The 26813-nt window shown below is 43.5% G+C and overlaps 5 protein-coding genes across 11 annotated transcripts; 3 read left to right on the forward strand and 2 right to left on the reverse strand.

Moving 5' to 3' along the window:
* Window positions 1-2405: 2405 nt before the first annotated feature.
* cdcp2 (CUB domain containing protein 2) lies at window positions 2406-6843 on the forward strand (the record flags this gene model as incomplete). Its single annotated transcript, XM_080011682.1, has 6 exons — window positions 2406-2472; window positions 2780-3127; window positions 3529-3870; window positions 4016-4369; window positions 4580-4758; window positions 6535-6843. 6 exons carry the CDS (start codon window positions 2406-2408, stop codon window positions 6841-6843), a joined length of 1599 nt encoding a protein of 532 aa, XP_079867808.1.
* Window positions 6844-6910: 67 nt separating this feature from the next.
* On the reverse strand, window positions 6911-9907 carry tceanc2 (transcription elongation factor A (SII) N-terminal and central domain containing 2). The gene is made up of 4 exons (XM_080011695.1): window positions 9476-9907; window positions 8879-9020; window positions 7953-8146; window positions 6911-7409 (listed from the first exon to the last, which is right to left on the reverse strand). Exons 1-4 carry the CDS (start codon window positions 9572-9574, stop codon window positions 7221-7223), a joined length of 624 nt encoding a protein of 207 aa, XP_079867821.1. The 5' UTR covers window positions 9575-9907; the 3' UTR covers window positions 6911-7220.
* A 104-nt stretch (window positions 9908-10011) lies between these two features.
* Window positions 10012-15032, forward strand: tmem59 (transmembrane protein 59). The gene is made up of 8 exons (XM_080011687.1): window positions 10012-10210; window positions 11134-11239; window positions 11992-12086; window positions 12176-12328; window positions 12781-12853; window positions 12986-13106; window positions 13219-13336; window positions 14281-15032. The coding sequence occupies exons 1-8, from the start codon at window positions 10055-10057 to the stop codon at window positions 14470-14472; spliced, it is 1014 nt and encodes a 337-aa protein (XP_079867813.1). The 5' UTR covers window positions 10012-10054; the 3' UTR covers window positions 14473-15032.
* A 1329-nt stretch (window positions 15033-16361) lies between these two features.
* Window positions 16362-20906, reverse strand: lrrc42 (leucine rich repeat containing 42). The gene is made up of 7 exons (XM_080011686.1): window positions 20479-20906; window positions 19734-19865; window positions 19354-19475; window positions 19170-19255; window positions 17802-17915; window positions 17297-17381; window positions 16362-17180 (listed from the first exon to the last, which is right to left on the reverse strand). Exons 1-7 carry the CDS (start codon window positions 20880-20882, stop codon window positions 16864-16866), a joined length of 1260 nt encoding a protein of 419 aa, XP_079867812.1. The 5' UTR covers window positions 20883-20906; the 3' UTR covers window positions 16362-16863.
* Window positions 20544-26420, forward strand: yipf1 (Yip1 domain family, member 1). 7 transcript variants are annotated; one of them, XM_080011694.1, is made up of 10 exons: window positions 21297-21384; window positions 21910-22024; window positions 22185-22309; window positions 22407-22487; window positions 22609-22696; window positions 22885-23001; window positions 23112-23278; window positions 23448-23630; window positions 25420-25539; window positions 25764-26420. In XM_080011694.1, the coding sequence occupies exons 2-9, from the start codon at window positions 21991-21993 to the stop codon at window positions 25513-25515; spliced, it is 891 nt and encodes a 296-aa protein (XP_079867820.1). In that variant the 5' UTR covers window positions 21297-21384; window positions 21910-21990; the 3' UTR covers window positions 25516-25539; window positions 25764-26420. The 7 variants fall into 7 exon arrangements, with proteins under 7 accessions (XP_079867819.1, XP_079867817.1, XP_079867820.1 ...); XM_080011693.1 differs by lacking the exon at window positions 21297-21384 and adding an exon at window positions 20544-20561 and having other exon boundaries at window positions 25420-26420; XM_080011691.1 differs by lacking the exon at window positions 21297-21384 and adding an exon at window positions 20606-20645 and having other exon boundaries at window positions 25420-26420.
* Window positions 26421-26813: the final 393 nt, after the last annotated feature.

Consider the following 26813-nt stretch of genomic DNA (forward strand, 5'->3'; position numbering starts at 1 on the left):
GTGCTTGCTTGAGAGAAGATGGAAAAAAGGTAGTGCAGAGAGAGAGAGAGAGAGAGAGAGAGAGAGAGAGAGAGACAGATTTGGATGAATTAGGATGAGGCTTGGAAAGTGCCCAGCTAGAAGCCAGCAGCAGCAGCGGCTCGGATACAACAGTTTCCTCTGTATCCACTCAGTGTGGGTGGAACACTCTTCCAGGGTTTGAGGAAATTTGGAAAATGTACAATAAGTTAGAACAGTAGAGAGTCGTCAGGATGTCAAAACCTTCCCATTTTTATATCATGATAAGTGACAGGATAGATAGATAGATAGATAGATAGATAGATAGATAGATAGATAGATAGATAGATACCAAACAATAGACCATTTACCATGACAATATTCCATTATAACAAAGCAAACAATAGATGGGGTCAATTCAAAATGTCAAAAGTGAAATGATATGTGAAATGACTGCAGTAATAATTTACGCCATATATAATTATACAAACAATTTATCCTGTGCATAGAATCACATGGTATATATCTGTATATGTGGCTATTTCTGTTTCATTTTATTCATGGTTTTTTTTCTCCACTTTCTGCAGAATTGCCTGTTGGACAATGCGGCCATCATCACCATGCCAACGTGCAAAGTATCTGCTTGCATTCGAAGACATGCATCATCAATTCATACATCGATATGTGATTTTTACCCCGATGATGGGAGCTTGTATAACATATATATATATTTGTATTTTTGAGCTCAAACACAACACGCAGCAGTAAGTGTTTCAAAATGCCATCATGGGAATCTTACAAGATCTATCTGGTAGAAAACTGTTCTGCACGTGGTTTGTTTACTTGTGTCAAACAAACACACAAACACAAACAGGCACACGCACGTCCCAGAATATGGAAATGTCACTCATGTAACATTAATAATGGATGGATTCATATATCTGGGCACCAGTCATTTAATTATGCTACAAAATAGTAGAAATGCAAATGGATGCAATTTATGTGACTGAAGTGCCCTCCATGCTGCCTGAACTTTCCAACACTTTTCAACCTCGCCTTATTGGTATTTTTGAATAAGTGGTGTTTATTTGCTAATTATAAAGGATATATAAAGAAATAAAGGTGATTTAATTGCACTAAAGACAGGATATCTTTCTGAAACACATTTCAGCATTGCCCAGTGCTTACATCCTTGAACAATGACAAGCTTTCAGAGAGGATGGAATTAAAATTCAAAGGCGAGGCGTCTCATTTTAGTTCCAGGAACCGCTGTGTGAAAAACACTTGACTGATTTTAATCACATTCTTATTTATTTCAGCTTAAAGCTGTGCATGACTTTTAAAAAGCCAGTGGTGCTTTTTCAGGATGAGCCTGGTGCAACAGCACCATCTAGACGGTTCAGCCTGGAACTGGCAGCAAAACCTGACCCAAGTACGAGACATTCACTCTGGGATGCCACAGAGACTTTATTTATTTCCAAAATAATCATTTACTCAAGGTGTGAGTCAGCTCTGATTTTTTTTTTTTCACATAAGCCTCGAAAAAAAAATGAATAATGCAATATGATTGGCATTTACTGAGAAAACAAAAATAAGTAAATGAGGACTTCACACATGCAATGTTGTCATTTACGGAAGTCGAAGGTGTAAAGGTAGAAAAACAAATCAGCATTTTACCCTGTAATGAAAGCGCATCTGTTGACGGTGAAGGCCTGCTGAGCAGCCATTCGCGGCAATGCAACTCAAGAGCACTTGACTAATAAGAGTCCCCTCTTCAACCTGTTGACTGGTATGTCAATAACAGAAACACGCGCAAAACAAAGCATAAATCAGGAGACCGAACGTGTTTTATTACATGTGCTAATAATTCAGGCCTAGGCTAAATCTCTGGAGGGCCGTCATTAATCGCTCGCTTAATAATAACAACAATCCGGCATTGGAAACTGCCGCCGTGCACATTCATTGTATTTCTCAACTGCAGTGTTCGGCGGTTATGACCCTTTGGTTCCCTCACATCTCCATAAAGAACCTATATTCATATCAGCGCCCCCCTCAAATCTTCTCTTTCAACTCCATCGGCTCCCCCTCGGCTTATGTGTTCTCCGTGTGACATTATCATTAAACATTTACACCATCTCCCCAAACAGTGTCCCGACAAGCCACGGGCACTCGTTGGGTATTGGTCATTAAAATTTAGCGAAGGCAGGCGGCAGAGGGCGGCCAGCCCTGGCTATCGGGTTCCTCGCTCAGCCGGTGGATGAATTTTTCAACGTCCCGCTCCATTCTCCCCCGATGCCCGGCGGCTTGGAGCTCGGGCGCCGCCGCCGTCGCCGTCCTCCGTCGCCGTCGCCGTCCTCCGTCGCTGCTGTGTCCGAGGTGTGACAGAAGCCGGATCCGCGGCAAACACCATGCGTCTCGGGGTGGCCGTGCTGATTCATCTGCTGCTGCTGGCTGGCAAGGCTGACTCCAGAAGAGGTGAGTTGCTATTTGTTATCTTGATGGGGCAAAGCCCAGGCTTGATGGGGGTGCTTTGTCTTGCCGCCGCGATATGCGTCGAGAAAAGTCGGGCCTTCATTGTTCAATGTCAGCTTTTAATACACCAACAAAGGTCATATCAAGTTGTTACGGGGAAAAAAACAGGAGAAAAATAGGAGAATAAGTGAGCGAGGAGCAGAAAACCACGGCGGTGCATTCCAATGTGTCGGTCCGTTGGAACTACAGTTACAATTTTGGATGTATTTTTCGGTGTTTGTTCTTGTTTTTTTTTCACGCCCACTTCCAGGCGTCAAATGCGGCGGGATCCTCTCCGCTTCCTCCGGCAACATATCCAGCCCCAACTTCCCAGGCCCCTACCCCTACAACGTCGACTGCACGTGGCTGATCGTGGTGGCCGAGGGGTCGTCGGTGCTGCTCACCTTCCACCACTTTGAGCTGGAGTACCACCTCAGCTGCGCCTACGACTACATCAAGATCTACAACGGGGTGTCCGAGGACGAGGGGAACCTCCTGGGGACATTCTGCGGAGACGTTTCGCCGCCCCAGTTCACTTCGTCCTGGAATGTCATGTCCGTTATTTTCCACTCGGACCGCCACGTGGCCAGCAGGGGATTCACCGTGGCCTACAGGAAAGGTGACTTGTCACATTCTGCTGACTGGAAAATGCTTAGGTCTCAGAAATGTAGGGAGCTAATGAGGAATGTGTGTTTTTTTGTAGTTTTTTTTTTTTTTTTTTTACTGGGAATAGACTTTTGAGACCCATTTTCACATTTCACAATTAAAAATGCGCAGAGTAAGGAAAATACGGAGTCATCAGGAAAAAAAAAAACTGCATAAGTGCAAGCCAAGGTTTTAATTTCAACTGTGCCAAATTGGCATGTAGGGTACAACACGTACGGGTATAAGGGTCATTTCCTTGGGTTGTTTGTTATATATTTTACTACACTCTTACTCTTATTACTCTTACAGTCCATCCTGTAGTACAAACAATGTAAGATTGTTTCAAATGTGCCCTCCAAACGTCGCCCTCTCTAGACATGTGTGGTGGCATGCTGACGGGCCTGTCGGGCATCATATCCAGCCCGGGGTACCCTCGGGAGTACAGCAACAACGCCGACTGCTCGTGGATCATCCACGTCTCCAACGGCACCGTGGTCAGCCTGGTCTTTCTGGACTTCCAGCTGGAGAACAACGAGGGCTGCAATTTTGACTTTGTGGCCCTGTTTGACGGCCCTACAGTCACCCACCGCCACCTGGGCAACTACTGCGGGGCGGATAGACCCCCGAATACCTTCACGACCTCTAACCAGCTTCTGGTGGTCTTCAAGTCTGACTTTAACATTGGGGGAAGGGGGTTCAAGGCGTACTACTACTCAGGTACGGCATCCTTCAAGTACTATCTCACATTGCAAGACGTGCACTGAAAGTAAGCGCAGTTAAGCCCCTGAGCTCGGTATTTCAAATGTTTTTTTGCCAAAATATTTCGACCTACTTCTTTTTCAAAAAGTCTTATCTCTTCCAGGAGAATGCCAGCAAGTCCTGTCAGCTGTAAACGGCAACTTTAGCAGTCCACACTTCCCTAACATCTACCCCAACAATATCAACTGCCACTGGAGCATCACGCTGGCAGCAGGGTACCGCATCAAACTGTTCTTTCCCGTCATGGAGCTGGAGGAGCGCAACAGTCTGTCAGACGAGTGCGACTATGACTCGGTGGCGGTGTACGACGGTGACAGCCAGACGGACGCCCTGCTAGGCCGCTGGTGTGGCAGGGAACAGCCCCCCTCACTTACCTCCAGGGGGAACAAGCTGCTGGTGGTTCTTAGCACAGACAGAAATGAGGCTCGCGGGGGCTTCTCCGCTTCCTACGTCGGCGGTGAGTGTCAGCCCTCAAAAGCCATGTCTTTATCCTGGCATGTGGCGCATTACAGCGGCCGCTTGAAATGTTTGCGGTGTGGATCTAGGCCTGGTCCTTCTGGGTCCCTAAAGCCTCTGAAAGTGAGAGTGATACAGCTTCTTTAAGAGTCGACCATAACCTTATGTGCATAAACTCTCTTTTTGTCCCCCCTCGAATACAATCACAAAGTGGTGCCGGTGAACATTAGCTGCACAAGAACAGAGTTTTCCATCCTGATACCACTGCAGCTCGTGCCTCAGCTGGACCGCGAGAGCATCTACCTGGGTAATCCGTCCTGTGCAGCCCAGGTGACGGCCACGTCCTACAAAATACAGGCCCGCTTCGTCAACTGCGGCACCGCCGGACAGGTAACTCAGCTACCCCCATTACACTTTACACCTTCTAGTGGACCCTGGCCACCAGGGGACCATTATGAAGCTGGGAATGGGTGCAAAACACACTAACAGCACGACACACACACACACACACACACACACACTCCTGCTGGTTCCTCAAACTACCTCAGGCTAGTTCCGAGACCGACCCCGTCTGGGAATCTCATTTCAAAAGCATTGTTCACAATCGATGACACTGATTGATCGACCGATCACGCACACCCTCGGTCCTGCTTACTATTTGGGCGGTTCTTGATGACGATACAGCACATCTTGTATTTTACCCATTTTCAATTGTAGTTAAAATCAAAATATGCACCATAAAGCAACCTGACCATTAAAAAAAACAAAAAAAGAAAAAAAACATTTCAAGCACAAACATACACACATAAGATTTCAGAATTTAGTGGCATCTAGTGTTGAGGTTGCAGATCGCAACCATGGCAGCCTCTATGAAAGAGGTGGAGTCGGTGGCCGCAAAGCTCACAAAAAAGGCGAAAATAAAAAAATAAAAACATTAATAAAATTGTTTTATCTATATATACACACACACCGATCAGCCTTAACATTAAAACCACCTGCCTAATATGGTGTAGGTCCCCCTCTTGCCGCCAAAACAGCTCTAACCCGTCGAGGCTGAGGCACCTATGAAGGGGTGTACTTGCTCTGCAACAATGTTTAGGGAGGTGGTACGTGTCAAAGTAACATCCACATGAACATTGTCCAGAGCATCACACTGCCTCTGCCGGCTTACCTTCTTCCCATAGTGCATCCTGGTGCGATCTCTTCGCCCGGTAAACAACACACGCACCCCGTCATCCACACGATGTGAAATAAAAACATGATTAATCCGACCAGGTCACCTTCTTCCATTGCTCCATGGTCCAGTTCTGGGCGCTCATGTGTTCATTGTAGGTGCTTTCAGTGGTGGACAGGGGCCCGCATGGACACTCTGAGCGGTCTGCGACTACACATGCCCCATAGTCGGCAAGCTGCGATGCATGTGTGTGTTCTGAAACCTTTCTATGATAGCAGCATTAACTTTTTCAGCAATTTATGCTACAGTAGCTCCTCTGTGGGATCAGACCAGACGGGCTGGACCCCAGGCGCATCAATGAGCCTTGGGCACCCATGACCCTGTTGCCGGTTCACAGGTTGTCCTTCCTTGGACCACTTTTGGTAGGTACTAACTGCATACTGGGAACATCCCTCAAGACCTGTTGTTTTGGAGATGCTCTGACCTACTCATCTAGCCATCACAATTTAGCCCTTGTCAAAGTGGCTCAGATCCTTATGCTTGCCCATTTTTCCTGCTTCCAACACGTCGACTTCAAGAACTGAGGGTTCATTTGCTGCCTCATGTATCCCACCCTTTGACAGATGCCATTGGAACCGGATGATCAATGTTATTTACTTCACCTGTCAGTGGTTTTAATGTTGTGGCTGATCGGTATAGACACACACACACACACACACACACACACATATGTACTTAACAAAGAGTAACAATACTACATGTTAATTCTTACATCAACCCATGATTGAAGGGATCCCTCTGCGACCCCTGGTGCTCCGCCAGTGACCCTATAATGGCAGCGGTGTAATTCATCTTCTTTTCACAAATAATCATCATACCATAATTATCTTGTTTTATTTTCCTGACTGTAGAACATATTTTCTAGGGCAGAAAAGTGAAGCTTTCTCTTTGAGCCCAGCGCTCTACCCTCTGAACCACTGCCTCCCTTGCAGAAACGGCAGAACATCACCATGCTGGTGAACTCGCTCTACATCGACTTCTCTGACGGGAAGCAGCAGAACGTGCAGGAGTACGAGGTGCAGTGCGACGCCCAGCGCAAAGTGGCCACCGTGGCCATCATCTCCACCGAGGAGCGGCGCCGGCTCAACGAGCTGGCTCGCCAAGCGGAAAACACCGGCGGCGGGCCCAAGCCGCCGGAGGACACCGAGCCCCCCGACCCAAGTGACATCGTGTTCATCAGCATCTGCGCCCTGGCCGTCATTCTCATGGTCATAGCCATTATCTGGCTCGTGCTGCTTTAAGGAAATGTTCCCTCGCTACCGCAAAATAAAGTCAAAATAGGACACGGACTCAAATGTGGATCTTTTTTGTAGGAAACAGTTCATTGAGGTATTCAGGACAATTCCAGGGTTTAGATCTACAATGATTAATGTTAACTCTGATTCCAGTGCAAAGGAATGGCATGACAAATCCCAAATCTTTGACAATAAATAACATATTTTTGACAAGACTTTGCAAGCAATAATTACAAAACAGTACAATGCTCACTTCATTTAAAAATAAAATGTAAAATAAAAATAGATTTAAAAAGCAAAAAGAAATGATTAAAATCTGCAGCCCATTCCATGAAAAGAGAAAAACAAACCCCACCAAAAGGCTCTCATAAAACACTTCAACACTACTTCTTATAGCTGGAAACCAGCTGATTCACTGGTATGGTGCCGTTCTTCAGCTGAGCTCGGACCTCAGGCTTGTGTTTGAAGGCAAAGACCAGCGCCCTGACGCTGCGTCTGTACGAGCTGCTGAGCAGACGCGAGCTCTGGTGGAAAACCTCTCTCTCGATGTTGTCGATCAGGCTGCAATTCATCTGCGTGGGAATCACGACATTCATTAAACACAGTCCACAACAGTCATTCTTCGATAATGAGTAAAATAAATAATCCGGGCACGGCAAGACTGAGTGAAAAAGTACCATTTTGTCAATTCAACTTGCGTAAGGACATCCAAATCCAGACCTCACAAATCTTTCCAATATATTTTGTAATATTTTTGTATCTATTATAAATAAAGTCTTTACTATTTATGGGAATATGTTGGGATGGACATTTCTTCCTTAATAGCTGGCTGAGAGCAAAATAAGGTAAATATATTTTGAGCGTCACAATTAACTAACAATTGCTAAATTCTGAATGTAAATAATGATTGGTTTAATGAAAAATTGCTAACTTTTTGCATGTTGCATAAGTGTTTGTAGATGTGAGTATGAAGCTATGTATGAAGCTACAAATGTTGTGATTTGAATCGAAGACATGACTTAAAATTATAGACTGAAATGTCCAAATAATGATTTAAAAAAAAAAAGACATAAGGAGAAGAGTGAAAGACACGTGCGTGAGGGAGGATTCCTCACCTTCACCTCCAAGGCGTCGGCCATAAGTCTCCTGCCGTTGTTCCTGAGCTCCTCGGACTGTTTGTCGCTCCGTACTTCAATGGACGGCTTGTTGGAGTTACTTTGGATGAAGCTCCTCCACTCGGTGTAAACCTGAGCTGCCAGTTCACTCACCTCGGCATCGGGGAACTTCCGCATTTTGTTCACAACGTGACCTTAGAGAGGAAAAGTGTTGGATAGACCTCTCATTTCTCTGCCGCTGCTTTGGCTTTTAGAAGTTAGCACAACGGAGTGGAAGCACTTTCCACTCTGGTACTGCTCTAGTTCTCTAGTACTGGTGGAAGTACTGCTACTGGACTTAAGTACATTTTTAAGCATTTTTCTGTACTTACTTAAGAATATTCCAGCAACTTTTACTCAACTACATTACATTACATAATTTAGCAGACGCTTTCATCCAAAGTGACTTACGATAAGTACATTTTGTCGGTAGAAAACAAAACAAACGACTGAATATCACAGTCGCAGCCATATAAAAACATTCTCATTTCAAAGTAAGTATATATATACAAAAGAAATCTGGATTTACATTTATATACATTCAACTGCTGATTTCTGATGGGTATGATTCATGAGGGTCCATACTATGTTTGGAAATCACTATGACACGGCCTGTACTATTTTTTTTTTTAAACTGTCATCTGAGTTCTTCTTCCATCAGTGACTGTAGGACATCAGACCTCCACTCAAATTAAATGTATTCATTCATTTGTAAATCAAGAGAGAATTTGAAGGATGCAAATATTATATAAATATTCAAACATGGGAGGTTAGTGTTTGGGTCGTACACCAACACAGTTAAACAACACAGTACATCCTCCCCCATATTGTAAGTGATGAATAGTGGAGGTCATGTAAAAAGGCAACTCAAGAATCCATGTACCCACCGACTTTGGTGGACTTCAGGACCTCTCTGGACGGCATCTTCTTCTTGAGCTCCGTCAGGGCCAGGAGAAGGTTGTCCTTCGTTTGGGAAGGCAGCTCCAACATCGCCTTGTATCTCTGGATGTCCTCGATCACGACCACTCTCTGCCAAAAACACAAACACCAACACCAACCATGTTAATGTGAAAAAAAAAAACAAGCGATTGCTTCTTCTGATCGGCGGATTTTGTTTTATTTCCCCTCGATCACTTGAGGTGGTGGGGGATACTCCTTCCCGTGCGTTCTTTTTTTTTTTTTTTTGTTTAAGTGAACGTTCAACTATATCAAATTTAGTGATCGGGCCTAGCTATGCTGGTTTATCAAATTCACTGCGGCCGCCTTTCACGTTCTGCACCATCGTTGCATTCTTGCCGGGAAAGGCGGACCCCGCCACCAGCAACTTAATCGGCACATAGGGAAGAATATGCCTAGAGCAAATACAGTTTCTCATTATGTGGCAGCTAGAGGAACAAGGGGATCATATCAAATATGATAATAAAAATACAAAATAGTCTTATGGATTACCACTTTAATAAAATGGTGTCAATAACGCGTCTCACCCGTAGCGACTCTATCGTGGCTTGTCTGTAAACCTTCCGTTTGCTCTGCGTTGCCTTGGCTGTTTCGCCCTTAGCCAACCGCACGACGAACTTGTCCATTTCCAGACGCGCACAGGTCTCCAATTGTGCCCCTACTTGAAGAAACGGTTTCAAACGGAGTCCTCTTTTTGTTCGGCCAGGACGAGGAAACCGATCACGTTCTGTCCCCGAGCATCCTCACGTATCCCCCCCCGCTTCTCCGCAGCTCATCGTGTTGAACGGGCTTTCTGGCTTGATTTAGATACGATATCTTTCAAACTCTGACAAAAAAAAAAAACACTGTCTCTGTCCATATTAAAAAAAAAATACTATTAAAATCATAAATACTCAGTGGGAAAGAGCGCAACGCAATATAAACTAAGTTTGTTTCTATCGTATGCTAACCCAAGCTAACCCAAGCTAACCCGCAACACGGCGCACGCGCGGCTTCGGTTCGCGTCAACCACCTCGCGTTCACCCACGTCGTGTTCTCGCGAGACGTCAAAGCAGAAAGAAGGCGGAAGCTGCGCCCCGCGTTTGTTTTGGTCTCCGCGGGCAGAGATGCGGACTTCAGCGACTCGGGACACGATGCTCGTCCTGCTCGCGGTGCTCGTTTGCGCCTCGGCGGCCGCGGACGTCTTCGACAGCGTCCTGGGGGACACGGCGCCCTGCCACCAGACCTGTCAGATGACCTACAGTTTACACACGTACCCGCGGGTGAGTCGTTCGTCTTGCTAGCTGCTAAATGAGGTTAGCTGCGCTACACGAACTGTACATGGTGGCCGCACAACTACTAGACGTCGTTATGATGAATACGCCGCTTTTCTAGATGGGTGGGTGCATATATATATATATATATATATATATATATATATATATATATATATATATATATATATACCTCCTTGCGAGGCGATAATAAATGACAAAGGGCATCATACAATACAGCTAAAAGTCAACATAAAGAATAGAGGAAATTGGCAATATGCAGTCAACAACTGTAGACGCATTGTTTGTACAGCAAACCTAAGGATTAACAGTTAACCCCTGCATCAACAATTCCCAAAAATAGGAAAACGTGCAAGTTTGCATGCATATTATGTATGATAACCAGGTTGGAAAACAAAATGGTTCTAACAGCATAACATGGGAGTGAGTATTGCTCACTCAGCCCCCAGGTCCGGTAGCTATTGGATAAAATTCTTGTCATTGCATTTGATATTGATATTAATATACAATCTAATCTGCATCGTTGTGCATACAGGACCTTTATCCCTTTTATTGCATCATTGCACATCATACTTTCAGCTGTGGATAGCACCCCTACCAACTGTCGAACAGCTTATCTATAATTGAATTTTGTTATATTTTTGCTTCTTGTATATATATATATGTATGTATGTATGTATGTATATATGTATGTGTGTATATATATATATATATATATATATATATATATATGTATATGTATGTATGTATGTATGTATGTATGTATGTGTATATATATATATATATATATATATATTACATACACACACAAAACATTGTGTATATAAATGTTTCATTCTGATTTTATCGTTCCACTTCATCATTCCTGTATGATTGTAACTGAACTGGTTATTCTTTGTTTGTTTATACAGGAGGAAGAACTGTTTGCATGCCGTAGAGGCTGCCGTCTCTTCTCTATCTGCCAGTTTGTCGGCGACAGTGAAGACCTGAAACAGACTAAGACTGAATGTGAATCAAGTAAGAGGCGTTGTTCTTTGCGTCGGGTGCTTTTTTAATATCTGATGATGAAACAACGTTTTGCATGCGCCCCTTTTTTGAGGCATAATGGTCAGCTCCAACACCACAAGTACATTGGAATGATCAGCAGTTCACTATGCCAATAGTTTATCCTGTGGAATCCCACTTTTTATATCCGGTGTGTATTTTTATATACTTGGCTTTTTTCACTTTGTATTTTTGGTTATTTCTTTATATTTGGAAATGATTTATTTCATATTTTTACATGCTTTTATAGATAGATAGATAGATAGATAGATAGATAGATAGATAGATAGATCATTTATTCATCCCGGAGGGAAATTGCAATTGTCTCAACAGCTCACATCAAAACAGTCGGCAAAATTATAATAAAGCAATTTTTAAATATATATATTTTTTTTAAATATAAGACTGTCAATATATGGAGAATTTGGGCAATGTACAATAAACCTAGCAGTTAACTGTACACAACAAAAAATATATATCACCTTAAAATATCAGAAAAATTATAAAAATGAAAAAGACATAAAAATAAAATGAAAGGTCATGGCCAAAAATAAAATATATGGTTATAAAGATATCCCAAAAGATTCAACAGCAAACATTCTAATGCTGATCGTCTCGACAGAAAGGCACCAGTGCTCACCACGACAAATCCCTCGTATATGAAAATGTACTTCATGAAATGAACTGATTGTGGTTCTGCTGCCTCCACCTCTACTTCTCCGCAGGCTGCCATGAAGCCTACTCCCAGTCGGACGAGCAGTACGCCTGCAACCTGGGCTGCCACAGTCAGCTTCCCGTCGCCGAGCAGAGGCAGGAGCAGGTACAGCCCACGCTGGAGCATGGATCCCAGAGCTGGTCTGCTTTGAAATCCCGTCTCTGACTTTGATCCTCCTGCTGTTTGTCTCTCAGCTGATGGCGATGATGCCAAGGATCCACCTGCTCTACCCGCTGGCCCTGGTCAGAGGCTTTTGGGACGATGTCATGAGTCAAGCTCAAAACCTCATCACCTCCTCTTGGACGTTCTACCTCCAAGCCGACGACGGGAAAGTCATCATATTCCAGGTCGTGTACCGCTTCACGGGACAAAGCTTTGTTTCAGGGCGGGATTTAACACACGGTCCTAAATAAAGTATTTGATTCATCATTGATTTGATAATTTAATCAAACATTAGTCTGCCTACTGTAGTCTAACTGCCACTTCCGGTACTGGACTCACTCGTCACTAGTTAGTATAGTGCTACTAGTTAGCATAGCGCAACCTCATGTGAACCTGTGTAGATAGATGTGTACGTATTTGTTATTTATTATGTGATGTATCTTACCTCAATTATTAAGTTGTATCTCTCTCTTAACCTGCACTGTTTTGTTGCTGTAACGCCTGAGTTTCCCTCCGGGGACTAAGAAAAGTCTTATCTTATGTTATCTTATTTTATCTTATCTACGTTCAGTCCATTCTGTGTGAAATAACTAAGAATATTATATAACAGCCAGCCTTTTAATCTGTTGTCCAACAGACTGAGCCCCAGATCCAGATTATTCCCCAGTTCCAGCTGCAGAAGGAAGTCAAAGAGGAGCCTCAGAGCACATGTACGTGCTCCTTTTCTTATCTTCCATAACTGCTATTTCATTGTAAATGCCAAACAGTGTTTGTTTTTTTTTTGTTTTTTTTTTTTCATCTCGAAAAGAGTGAATTAACCTGCCGTTTGGTCCATCTTCCAGCGTCCAGTTTGAGCAGGCCCATGTACAAAGACTACCTTCACTCCGTCATCCAGGAGAGGGACAGGGACATGTTTGGGGAACGCAGGGAGGATGACTACAACCTGTTCAGCTGCCTCTCACGGTCTGTTGGGACCTGCCCCGATCCTAATCACTTCATGGATCACTAAAACAGCACTGCCCGGGTACAATAACTCACTAAAACTAACCCAGGTGTATTGATTGTATTTCCTCAGGAACCCATGGATCCCGGGTTGGATTCTGACCACCACCCTTGTCCTGTCGGTGCTGGTCCTGATCTGGATCTGCTGCGCCACCGTGGCGACTGCTGTGGACCAATACGTCCCTGCTGAGGTGAGTCAGAGTGTTTTTTAAAAATTTGAACTTAATCCCCGAGATTTAATTCTTTTTTGTGTCACATGGGAACATGCATAATCCGAAATATATATATATTTTTTTTAATTCTATGGATAAAAATGAAATAAAAAGTTTGTTATAGTTGTTGTCCAGGTGCTGGAACTGTGGTGGTGCATGGTGGGAGGATAGATACTGTAGATAGATAGAAATTGCAGTGTAACAGCAGCTCACATTAAAACAAATATGCAATAATAATAAAGAAAATAATAACAGTTGTCAATAAATTCCCAAAATAGATCTCTGTATCAACAAATCACATTTCAATAGCTTCCATTGTACGTTTCTTAAAAAATTGGTAAGAGTATTAATAAAAGTAATGCAACTAAAAATAGAAAACAACGGCAATAGACCTAAGAACATAAACCCCTGTATCAACAATTCACTTTCTGGTTAAAGTGATAAAATGAACCAGTTGTAATGTTTAGTGATTACGCATTACAGAACTTAATGACATTTTGAACAACTAACTATTTGGTGTGGATAACTTTGGACTATTCTGCATATTATATTTTGCACATGTCAAATGAATGCACCAGTGAAAAAAATAAAATAACTCTTCTTTGGCTATTTATATATATTTGACAATAACATTTTAATTTTAATTTAATTTGAACTTTTATTCCATCTTATTAAATTGTTATTTTTATACTCCATTCTTTCGGACTGGTAATCTTTATATTTATTTTTATTTATTTATTTGTTCATCTATTTATTTATTTATTTATTGTTGTTTGTTTGTAATTAAATTAATTATTTATAATAACTTCATGTCATTGGTCTGCAGTGTAACACACCAAACCTCACCAGAACTAATTCCTAGTAATAAGTAAATGTACCCTGGTGGAAGAATCTGATTTGTGTTTGTTTGGTTTTATTTGCAGAAACTGAGCATCTACGGGGACATGGACTTGGTCAAGGAGCAGAAGCTGACTCCGTACCCGGCCTCCTCCCTGGTGATCATCACCTCCATGGGGCGGCAGGGGGAGGGGGAGAAGGAGAAGGAGGGGCTGCAGGAGGAGGAGGAGGCGGGGCCGCTGCCGTCCAAAGTGGACCTGGAGCAGCCCAACATCTAGAAGAAGCCAAAAAGCAGCTTCACAGTGACGCTGTTTTAATGGGTTTTTTTGTGAAGCTAATTTTTATCCTCTGGCGTCTGAATAGGAAGAACTACTTTTAGCACCTTTTCTACAAACGACTGTGTGATGTTTCCTGTTTGTCTTTTGAGCTTTTTGGGGGTGTTTTTGAAGGATTTATTTTCTGTATCTTGCTATAGTTGAGGCATTACGGTATCAAAAGGCAGTGCAATCCAGAATACATTTTTGGGGGTGGGTTGGTTTTTGCATTTGTCCTCTGTTGGTGTGGTGATTTTTTTCCCTTTTTTTTTGTTTTTTATCAGATAATGCTGTTAATGGTCTGGGATTTGGGGAGCTGTCAGTTTCACCAAACGGGTAAACCTGTGAAGGAACTGGTGGTTTGTAACATCACTGATTCTCCCTTTTCTCTCTCGCCTCGTGCTGAATAATGTAAATCCTCTGAATTAAATGACACAATACTATGCTTCTATACTTCAAAATGGCCGTGCTTAGGGCTTTGTAACTTCGCTCTTGTCTCATCAGAATAAAAGGCTCTGAAACTACGACGTTTGTGTGGAAACATTTCCTTCCCTATTCCTTTCAGGGCTCCAGACTTGTTGTTCCACTAGTAGCACTGGTGCTACCTCCTGAAAATTTTAGCAGCACCACTGAAATCGACATGCAACACAACATATTCACATTTCTTTCCATCCTAACTGTACTACTGATAAATGCTTTTGAAATAAGAGGACAATTTTCAGAAATAATGTGCAGTTTTTATTTTAAAGAAAAAAAAATCAAAAAGTGAAGAAGTGCTTGAACAGGAAAACAAAACATTTAAGTTCAATAGGGCTTTGTTTAAACCGACACCAAATAATAAATTAACAAAATTAAACATAAGGTGTATGGTACATTACACTACTGCCGCTATCAACCATGACGAGAGCCTCAGCTCTTTAACACACACGCACACACACACACACACACTAGGGCTGTCAAACGATGGTACGATATGTGAATGCTATTTGAATTGTAAAAAGTCAGTGACGTTCGAATCTGACAATTGGAAAAACATTCAAAAAACAGGCCGCGTTTCAGCAGAAATGTATTATTATTTGTGAATGAAAACGCTCACACGTCCACATGCGTCCCCTTTGTGCGCGCAGGTCAACGAGCTTTGTCCGAGCGCTCTATTGTTTTTACCCACCAGCTCAGCAGCTGCAGCCCCCCCAGCTTGATGCCCACTCAGTTTGAAAATAAAAGGTTAAAAACCACAGTAAAAACAGGCAGAATCTGGAAGAGGCTCCGTCCGGACACTCCCGGTGCACACGGCCCGCACCGCGCGGGACGGAGCACCGGGTCTCACCGGGTCTCACCGGGTCTCACCGGGGGGCAGAGGGGGGCAGCGGGTCTCACCGGGTCCCACCGGGGGGCAGCGGGTCTCACCGGGGGGCAGCGCGGAGCTTCGGTTCAAACAATCGCATAATTCGTCCCCCCCGTTTCCCATTTTTTGTGTGGGGGGGGCGCTGTCTTAAACATCACAGCAAAGAATAAGGAGCAAAATAAATGGACCAAATCGCGTAACTCTCCCGGAGAGAGGAGCCGTCCCAACCCCCCGGTCTGGGTCTCTGCTCCCCGGGGGATTAGGAGGAGGGTGGGACACGATCGTCCAACACACACACGCACGCACACCCTCCTAGTGTTTCACATGATATACGATGACGATTAAAAAAAAAAAACCAACTACGCTCAGCATCTCTGCGAGTCGCGCTGGTTCTCTACTTATAACATGTAGTTGCACCGTCTCCAGAAATGGTCGCAAAATGCGACTAAATGGTCGCGGTCTGGAGCATTTACACGTTCACTCAACGTCATCGAAACTATAACTGTGGCAGACAAGAACCCGGCCTCGACAAACGTACTGGATTCAACCATTTGGCTTGAATTACAGAATTATCATTATTATTTTTAGAGAATTCCACATTTTTTCTTTCAGGTTTACAGTCCAGGCTGATTTGCTGCCGCAAAACTGTCCCTGAATATTTACAGAGCTTCAGGCAGAATGTTGTGTGCGTTTCAATGATCATATCCCCAAAAGTCCCATTAATATACTATATTTATTTTAGAGTGAACACGAACTCTTTAAACATATTAAATTTATTTGTAAACACGAGAAAAAAGAAAAAAAAACCCTGACAAAACAAACTGACATATTGACATTCACATTTCCTTGCATGGGGAAAAAATAAAAATCCAAAATCAAATCAAAATCACAATCTCCGGGACATCAGCGTTTCATTGTGTTTTTGAAAAGAGAACCCAGGGGCCGCCGCAGGCAGTCCGGCCCGTCCTGGCCCTCAGATGAGCGCTTGGTGCGACGTGAGGGACGACGCGTCAGTAGCGGTTCAGCAGATCCACGTCCTCCACGGACAGCGACGAGGACGAGAAGCGTTTGGCCGGAGGGCTGTGAGGGCTGTGAGGGCTGTGAGGGCTGTGAGGCCGACCGCCGCCGCTGCCGCCCTCCAAGTGACGTTGTCTCTTCTTGCCGCCGTGGTTGTGGTTGTACGCTGGGCGGGCAACATTCTCCTCCGTGTTAAAATGGCCCGGTGCCGGCCTGTGGAAATGCAGCTTCTCCGTCTTCTCCTGCTGCTCCTTCTCCCGCGCCAGGGGCGTCGAGTTCAGGACGTCGCTCACGAACTTCTGCCTGCCGACTGGAGGAGAAATGACCTCGTTATCAGATGGGATCAGATTACGCGTTATCGCGGTCACGGTGCTGCTGGCTTGTCAGTTGGCCCCGAGATTGGATTACAAAGAAAGAATAACTCACAAAAACGAAGTGCCGACTTTCTGGACTCCTCAATCTTCTTCTGTTTGGGAACTTGTGACGCAATCATTTCCCACTGGTTCACAACCTGGGAAATAAAAGCGTTGAAACATCAATTTTTTGAATAGGTTCAATCAGAAAGATGGATGAATAGATTGAAAGACCGATGAAAATTTGAAAAAAATAAAAACAAATATCAATATACATACACACAATAAACCTAAAAATTCACAAACAAAACACAGCAATATACAACGAACCCTAATGATCAACAATTAAAATAATATAAAAATATAATAAAAAAAACAATATAAAATAAAAATTAACGCAATTAATAAACGTAGGCTAATCTACAATGAACCTAAACAATAACTAGAAGATAATTTGCCGCATACAATGAATCTAACAACAATTAACCAGAAAAAGGAACGTGAAAATGAAATTGATATCAAAAAAGTACAAAACTATCTACAGCTGCCTGTATACACATTCATTAAACACGTCTTACTTGCTCGGCCCAACCTTCTGTTTTGCATCTGGAATGACTGAAGATGCTCAGTGGATTTTCAGAATGAACCAGTCCCGTCAGGTCCAACATGCTCTTCTTTAGCTCCGTGCCAAGCTGGGAATGGGGTTGACGTTATATAATAATGAATGATAATAATAATAATAAATATAGCTGCAGGCAGCAATACACCGGGTCCAGTTTAGTCATATTAGATACGTATTACAGTTCTCCGAATTCTATACAATTAGTTAGAATTTTTCAGTTTTTACAACCACTTAAGAGACAGCCATGGAATTTATATGGCATTGGTCATGATGTCACAAAGTGAATGTGTTCTCAATGTAACGCCAATGTTCTTTAATTGTTGGCGAATTTGTAACGTTTTATCAATATTTCCTGATACAAATGCAGATCGATGTGAATCAAACTTGGACGACAATAACTATGCAACGTTCCCATTTCAACGAGACCTCAACCAATGATCCTAAGTTCTCATGTAAAATAATGGTGATCGGTGATTTCTGTGGCAAAAATCACCGATAGGCAGCAATACACCGGGTCCAGTTTATTCGTTTTAGGCACGTGACATTTTTCGGCTTTTGTGTAATGCAGCGAAATGAACTTATAAACATGATGTAGTTACACCCACGTAATTCCACGAATCACACTTTCATGGCATCACGTATGAAGCATCTCCATTTCAACCAGACGTCAACTATTGATTTTTAGTTGCAATGTGACATAAGTGTTGTATGACATAGGTCAGTTCTAAATTTCTAAATTGATGTGAATCAACGATTGCATAACAGGATTTCTGCTTAATAATTGTACATGTACTACCATAAATGGATAACCAACCAACTATAAATAATCATTGCAGGGCTTCTGTTTTCCTGACCCCTCGCTGGATCTTGAACACATCACGCAGTCGCACATTTCAGTGGATTCGACTCGACGTGGAGACGAGTTTTTGTGGATTACTTTTTTCACATTTTTCATTAATCCGGCAAAGTAATGTGGACCACGGATATATAATATAAATCGAACGGATCTACTTACGTCTACCAGGTAAGAAGGTCCATAAATACACAGGTAACTCGATAGTTGGTAACGTCGAACCACTACAAAATGATTCGGGTGGTGTAGTGATGCAGTCTACACCACACACTGGACACTGAATGTTTGGGATCAAAGTTGTTCGGTTTTTCACTAATATCTGCTCCGCGTGCGGATCGATTTGGATGAAACTTGAACCATGAGGTGTTCGAGACACACCAGTTCAAACAAGATGTAAAGCTACAGGCTGGACCCCTAATAATAATAATAATAAAGGCTGTAGCGAAATGTTAAGAGAATCAACTTCCTTACCTCTAAATGAGTTCCTGACACATCAAGACTCTGTAGTTTAGGAAGGCACGTGAGGTACCTCACAACCTTTTCTGAGATGGGGTTGTCTGCAAATAAAAAGGAATACAATTCTGACATTTTCAATTTTGTCAATGGTAGAAATTAACTTTCCAGATCCATTCCTGATGGAAAAGGTTTTACTGACCAGAGAGATCCAGGTGCTGGAGGTTGTTCAGCCCCTTCTTGAACATCCTGATGGGAGCGGTCAGTCTCTGGAGGCCGACGTCTGACAGGCAGTTCCCTCCGATGAAAAGCTCAATCAAGGAGCTGAAGAAAACAAAAAGACAATGAAAACAATGTCTGATTTATGCAGTGAAGACAAAACAGACAGGTATGGCAAGTTGTGGTAAACTTAGGAAATAAATCATGGTATGGCGAAGCCAAAATGGAACCACAACAGAATCCTTCCAACACAGTCAACCTGGGAGGATTTATCGACTTATGTGTTTTTTTTAAGAGGAGAGGAGCTCATTTTGAAGTGAACAAGGAACCAAAACGACTTGTAAACACACACTGATCCACTACCTGGCCAATGAGCTGGACGTCAGATGCTGGAAGATGTCGTGGTTATCTCCCAGTCTGCAGCCAAACAGATCCAGGGACTCCAAGCTGTGGAAGGTCTTGATCTCACACATCCTCTCAGACAGCAGAGGGAACCTGGGGAAACAAACAGGGGATGAGCTGTCAGATGAAGCAGAATGGAAGCGTGACGGGGGAGACAGGCACATCGCACTTAAAATGTGGGTGGTATAGTCGGGTTGGGTTGACATATAAAGACAAAATCAAATATAAAGTTATTTTTGGACAAATAACTTGATCGGGATTAATTTGACTACGCATATGTTTGGGCTGACTCGTGGTGCTTTCATAACACATTTACACACAAGAAATATTTCAGAAACAATAGAAACGGTGAAAAACAGTAATGTTGATATTATGACCAGGCAGGTAGAGGAATTGATTAGACAGACAGACAGACAGACAGACAGACAGACAGACAGATAGATAGATAGATAGATAGATAGATAGATAGATAGATAGATAGATAGATAGATAGATAGATAGATAGATAGACAACAATCAAAGAAGTCCAGAACAGGACATTGCTTTACTGCCAACTGCCTACTTTACACAGCCAACGATTTACTACATTACAACACCAGAAAATCCGAGGTGATGTCTAGTCTCACATCGCGACACTGGCATTATGTTGAAATGATCCTCCAGCCCCGCGGTCCATAAGCACAGCGTCTCGATTTCCTGCACGAACCTATTTCGAAGACACAGCGCTTTGAGCACCACGTCCCCATATGCGTCGCTGAACACCTGCAGGGCCCTGGGGGCAGTGTCCGGGTGCGAGAACACACATTTCTCTTCGGCGGCGGCGAACAGTTTCTCGCCTATCTGCTCGGGGAAGCCCCGCAGTGAGTCCAGGCGGTGGGTGTTGTCAGCCACGAACAGCAGCGAGATGTCGAACAGGGACCTGGCGGAGTAGCGCAGGTTCCCCTTGGCGTTGTAGGTGAACTTGAAGTGCTCCTTCCGCAGCGCCAGGGGCTTGGTTCTCCTGCAGGACGACGCCGGCCTCGGATCGGCCAGTACGATGTTACTGACGCCGCGGAGCTGCCCCCCCTCGCGGACATACGCCGGGCCGTTGCCGGGGTCCACTTCGCACATTTTACCCTACAAAACGAGGGGGGTGGGGGGGGGGGGTTTATTGTGATTATCCACCCGGTACGGATCACCAAACCAGCTGGACGGTTGTTTATAGACCGACACCGCCGAGGGACACCCACGAAGACCGCTCTCCTTATTTACACCGCAGTTGTTCCGGTGCGCCTCCGGGTCAGCGACGTCGTTGGCTCGTTTAGTTCAGGGTAAAAGTCGCTCACCGGCGGACGTTCGTTCCGGCGGAGACATTACACGCGCCGTACCGTACGTTCTGCGCGGGCCCCGGCGCCTTTTCGTCGCCCTCTACATGACTGTTATGGTCGTCTCGCCGCATCCCCCTCTCGCCGTTTGTCCAAGTCACGGTCCGAATCGGGCGGCTGAGCGGGCGGCTGAGCGCGCTCTTACTCTGAAAATCCGCCCAGCTGGGCAGGCCTGCGTACGTACGCGCCACGTCGACGCGTCTCCCGGACGGAAGCGCCGCGCTGATGATTGCGGAAAGAAACGTTTGGTACGGCGCGCACGGTTCGAATGCGCGAAACCCGATTTGTTTCAGAGGTGTCGGCCATTTGTCGGGGGGTTGTCGCGGTTTCGCTTCCGCTGGCAATGTCGGGTGAGCCGTTTCCCCCCACAGAACGGCTAAGCTAGCCGCTAAGGTGGCTGCGTAATCTGCGACGCGCTGCCGCGTTCCGTCGCAGGTCGGTCCCGAGTGCCCGTTTTGGGGAAAAAACATGGGGGGCGCGCGGTCGATACAATTGCGTTTGGCAAAGCCTGTGAACGCTACGAGCACCTGCGCAGGTATACGACCGAGAAGTGTAGTTCGAAGTGAGACGCCCCCCCCCGCCCCCCAGGCTAAAAACAGCGCGATCTGCGGCGAAATGACGACCTAAATACACAAGGGGAAATTGCGAAAAGGGAAACGGGGAAATATTTCGGTGTCTGTCCTCAGTGGGAGGCAGCGTTGTGTGTTTCTGGTGCTGTATTTATCTTTTTCATGGAGGGCGCTGTCACTTATGCTTTGATCCATCTCCCACAGCTGACTTTGGAAGCAGCGTTGTTGTTTTTTTTCTCACTCGAATTTCACACGACCAGTGGACATTTGATACATCCATAATAAATGGCGTCGATAAAGGATCCTTTTGAATTTCAAGGTATGTTTGTGATTGGCCATGGCCATGACACACACTTACAGACTCTTATTGTTTGACTTTTAGAACAAGAAAAAAAACAAACCTTCAGCCTTTAACGTGATCTTCTTTTCCCTTCCTCTTTTTGATCTTGTTTTATATATATATATATATACACACTAAGAATTTGAGGAGGCTGGCGCTCTGCTGGAGGAAAACAGGGACGCCACCACCATTAGCATCGAGGACGTGGAACCGCAGAGCAGAGCGGACGCAGAGGACGACTTGGTTAACGACGACAAGGCAGAGGTGAACAACATCGAATAGGTTCTGTAGAGCTTGTTGATGGTTGGTGCGTTGATATTAATTGTGTGTTTTTCTTCCTTTTTCCCCTTTGGAATAAAAGCTTCTGTCTGGACAAAAGAAAACGGCCCCTTTCTGGACATTCGAGTACTACCAGACATTCTTCGACGTTGAGACCCATCAGGTAATTCACTATTTATTGCTGCCTCCCACTTGATTTAATATAATTACGCCGTGACGACCACTGATTACTACATGTATAAGGTTATATATTGTTACACACTAATTTGCTTGTCTTCTTTCAGGTTAAGAGTCGAATTATTGGCTCGGTTTTGCCCTGGCCAGGAAAGAACTTTATTCAGCTCTACATTAGCAAGAATCCAGATCTCTATGGTTAGAACTTGGAACATTTCTATAACCTTTATTTGTAATATAGACCCTCAAACCCTAATAGGATAAACAATATGGTACTTAGTGATAATACCGTCCTGTCAGAATGTGGCCTTCTTTAATGGAGGCAACTTTTGAGGTGAATGATCATGCATTGTCCATTTATATTAAACATTTTCTTGTCCTATTAGGGCCATTTTGGATCTGTGCTACTCTTGTGTTTGCGATCGCCATCAGTGGAAACGTCTCTAACTTCCTGGTGCACATGGGAAATCCCGAGTATAAATATGTGCCAGAGTTCAGAAAAGGTACGTGGTATTTTTGTTTTGTTAGAAGGACATTAAAGCCAGCATCTATGTATGCAATGTATTTGACCATTTTCCTCCTTTTGTCTTTCTAATGTGTTGTTTTGTTTCAGTGACCATTGCTGCCACAGCAATCTACAGCTACGCCTGGCTGGTTCCTCTGGCACTGTGGGGAGTGCTGCTGTGGAGAAACAACAAGGTCATGAGCCTGGTGTCCTACTCCTTCATGGAAATCGTCTGTGTCTATGGATATTCCCTCTTCATCTACATACCGGCAGTGGTAAAAACCTCTTTACATTTTCTATTTTGAAAAGTATTCATTTGACTTGCGTTACTCTGTACATAACATGCTACTTTCTTGTTTTACATTAGATCTATTTCTAACATGGAAGTGTAAAGCATCCATTTGTCAATATACTTTCTATTAAAAGGGAATTCTTGTTCCCCAGGTGCTGTGGATCATCCCGTTTGAAGCTCTCAGATGGTGTTCAATAGTTGCAGCGCTCTGTCTCTCCGGGTCAGTTCTGTTGCTGACGTTCTGGCCTGCCGTCAGGGAGGACAATTCCAGGGTTGCCATAGCGATCATGTCGGCCATTGTGCTTCTCAACATCCTGCTGGCTGTTGGCTGCAAGGTAAAATGTGCCCAAGGAGACATAAGCTTGCTGTAGTTGTGTTGTTGTAGTGCATGTACTTGTTTTGGATAACCCGCATGGGTTAAGCACAGGGATTCTCAGCCTTGGGGTGACCTACACGGAGTGACATAATTTAATATGAGCACAAGGTTGTGTGACCTTTCCAATACTGACATATTGGCATTTGATGTGATCATTTGAACTAAATTGTTAAAACAGCCAAGTATTTGTAGGCGTTCCTCGTGTATCCTGTTCTTTCTGTTTACTTGGCACTGTTAAAATTTTACTATCTATCTCCAATCTGATCCGATCGCCTGTGTTCATATTTCACTATTTGGGAGAGAGAAAGGGAAAAATTACAATTTGTGACCGCGTCCAGTTCAGAGTTTCTGTTAGAAAAAATTGCTGTGTCCTGGAAGATTTCAATGTCAACGGACAAATGGGAGAGATTCCAGTCAAATATTATCTGTAGCTATTGAGCTTAAATACAATTGATAGGCAGGCTATATAAAACATGAAATCATGAATGCATGTCGATTTATCATATTTTTTATGTAATATTCAGAATAAAATAAATCCCGTCAGTTTACACCGTTTTAAAAATAAATATTACACATATTGCGATTTGAAAATTAATTTCAATCATTTACGTTCGTGATCAATAAGTAACATGTCCAGCTGCTTTAATAAACATTTTACTCAAATACAATTTTGATAAAATCCAAAAACAAAAATATTGCAAGTAGGTCTAAATAAATAATAAAAGTTTTTGGTGTTGCACATCTCCTCGATATATTTTACACACTGGATATTTACCCTCTGCTTTGGGTCAGAACTTAAATATCCATAAAAACAGCCAAACTATGGATGTACAGTCTGTGTCCTTGTTGTCACATTACATCGTGTGTGTGTGTGTGTGTGTGTGTGTGTGTGTGTGTGTGTGTGTGTGTGTGTGTGTGTGTGTGTGTGTGTGTGTGTGTGTGTGTGTGTGTGTGTGTGTGTGTGTGTGTGTGTGTGTGTGTGTGTGTGTGTGTGTGTGTGTGTGCAACCTGTCCACGAGGGAGGGCGTGGGGCTTATTTCTATATCGACGAATGTGATTGGTTAGAGGTGACAGGTCAGCTTTAGATCGTCCAATCTGATTGGCTTTCTGTTGCAACTTGCCGAACGCGGAAATGAACAGATCTACAGAACTTTTTTTTTTTCTTTGAAATGGTCGGTCTATTTTATTTCGTCATAGAGGAAAAAAAAATTGTGATAATTATCATTATTGTTTTATCACCCAGCACAAATTTAAGTTGTGCTTAGCGGGAATTATTTCCACCGGACATTATGACCGGAGAGATGTATGTGTCGGAATTGAACACATTTACCCAGTCAAAAAAACGGTAATTACCAGATAACAGAAACTCCAGTCCAGTGGAGTCCACCAGGTGTCTGTTGAATGGAAACTCTGAGTCTGCGCCTCCAGCTCGCATGTGAAACGGCTTGTCAGCGCACTTCCATGTGTGAATACAGTCAGTGGACAGGTGTATCACATGTCTCCTCACACCTTTGTAATTAGTCTGCGGAGCTGGCAACGGTTGAGTGATTTTATTATGACCTGTTATCAATGCACGGTCACTCATTTGTAGACAAACCTGACCCAAGTTAACCTGGCCTCAGTCCTCCCATTTTATTTATTTATTTATTTTGTAAAGAAAGTTAGAAAAATGTTCCCGCGTTGTATATTTTCTGATGGTTTTCGTGACAGTTGCCTCTTGGTTTGATTGTTTCTTTGTTGTTCTCCAGGCGTACTTCTTCAGTTCACCAGGGCCGACGATCAAAGCCGACAGCTCCTCCGTGGTGGAGCAGATCAAAGCAACATTCTCCACAAAGGCTCAATGAGCGCTTTTTTGGGGGGCCTGAGGGGTAAGAGTGTGACACTTGAGATGGAAAGGAATTCTTCAAGACCCTAATAAACTATGTTTTCTCCCCCGCACGTTGTGCATTTTCAGCGGCATCTTTAAATGCAGGACCTTTTCTTTTAAGGTCTTGACCCCCTAAGTAGAACATCCGATACCCAATTTCCTCTACATGGATTTCTCCTTGCCGAAGCAAGTGTTATTCTTTTTTTTCTTTGTCTTTAATTGCAGGTTCTCCTGTTGCCTTATTAGAAAGAGTCGGGTTTCCGTAGTGATGAAGTCACGGGTCGTCTGGATTTCAGCCGCACCCGGCCCGTTCTGTCTCTAGCCGCGGAGACGCAATGTGCTCGCTACGTCCAAAACATGACCTCTGGAAATGAACACTGTTAGCGAGCGCGTTACTTCTAATGGGATGGCATGGACACCTCCTTAAAGATACCTAGCAGGGTATGGTGTTACTAAGTACAGACAAGACCTTTTTTTTGGGGGGGGGGGGGGGTACTACTATCTCTGTGTAAATGACCTCCGGCTGGTTATGTATGGCTCTCTATGGTATGGCTCTCTATGGCTTCAGAGATTCTTTTTTAGAAACAATTTTCTATCTTCTCTAATAGGATGTGACTACTATATACGATATACTGTATGTTCTGCATCAAAAACAAGTCTCGATGTTTATTTTATGCAGAAAAAAAGAATCTGTTCGATAAACATGTAAATGCTTTTTAATTAATGCCAAACCTAAGTTGTTATGGAATAATGTGTGATTATCTAACAAATGGTATGTGGTTTACTACTTTGTATTTTTGGCATTTGGTACTTTTTTCTGAAGTATTTCATGGTGTGGAGGTGGGCGGGGGTCATGCTGTTCCGGGGAACGAAATTGAATGAAATAAATTAACCAAATTACATAAACTGTTGATGTGAGAAATGTGTTCATTGTTCACATCCCATAATGTTGTATCCCTATCCAAGAGATTGACTGCCGCTTCCCAATTCCTTATGTGCAAAATAAAAATGCTGTTCCCTCAAATCCACGTCTCCTCAAACAAGCAAACAAGCTCAAATAAAATCGATCTCAGTCAATTGCAAGCCTAGAGAATTCCTCAAATCCAAAATATATTTCCATGAACACATTTCAAACTCGAAGCATTTGGCAACAGAAGTTCTTTGCCTGTAACTGAAAGCGCGCTCAGTTCAGTCTGGTGAAGGTGGCTCCTTAATATCTCTTCAAAGTATTGAAGGAAGCCGGCAAGTCAACAATTTGACATTTTAAATATTTTA

Source organism: Zeus faber (assembly GCF_960531495.2).
Source record: "Zeus faber genome assembly, chromosome: 12".
Taxonomy (NCBI): domain Eukaryota; kingdom Metazoa; phylum Chordata; class Actinopteri; order Zeiformes; family Zeidae; genus Zeus; species Zeus faber.

Coding starts and splice junctions, on each gene's coding strand:
- tceanc2 (XM_080011695.1), bottom strand. CDS start 9,574: ATGGACAAGTTCGTCGTGCGGTTGGCTAAGGGCGAAACAGCCAAGGCA. Junction 8,147..8,878: donor CCTGAAGTCCACCAAAGTCG/GTGGGTACATGG, acceptor TTCCTCTCTAAG/GTCACGTTGTGAACAAAATG. Junction 7,410..7,952: donor CCGACGCCTTGGAGGTGAAG/GTGAGGAATCCT, acceptor ATTCCCACGCAG/ATGAATTGCAGCCTGATCGA.
- tmem59 (XM_080011687.1), top strand. CDS start 10,055: ATGCGGACTTCAGCGACTCGGGACACGATGCTCGTCCTGCTCGCGGTG. Junction 12,087..12,175: donor CCGAGCAGAGGCAGGAGCAG/GTACAGCCCACG, acceptor TTTGTCTCTCAG/CTGATGGCGATGATGCCAAG. Junction 12,854..12,985: donor AGAGGAGCCTCAGAGCACAT/GTACGTGCTCCT, acceptor TCCATCTTCCAG/CGTCCAGTTTGAGCAGGCCC.
- lrrc42 (XM_080011686.1), bottom strand. CDS start 20,882: ATGTGCGAAGTGGACCCCGGCAACGGCCCGGCGTATGTCCGCGAGGGG. Junction 19,476..19,733: donor ACGTCCAGCTCATTGGCCAG/GTAGTGGATCAG, acceptor TGTTTTCTTCAG/CTCCTTGATTGAGCTTTTCA. Junction 19,256..19,353: donor CCAGCACCTGGATCTCTCTG/GTCAGTAAAACC, acceptor TTTTATTTGCAG/ACAACCCCATCTCAGAAAAG.
- yipf1 (XM_080011693.1), top strand. CDS start 21,991: ATGGCGTCGATAAAGGATCCTTTTGAATTTCAAG. Junction 22,310..22,406: donor TTAACGACGACAAGGCAGAG/GTGAACAACATC, acceptor TTGGAATAAAAG/CTTCTGTCTGGACAAAAGAA. Junction 23,631..25,419: donor TGCTGGCTGTTGGCTGCAAG/GTAAAATGTGCC, acceptor GTTGTTCTCCAG/GCGTACTTCTTCAGTTCACC.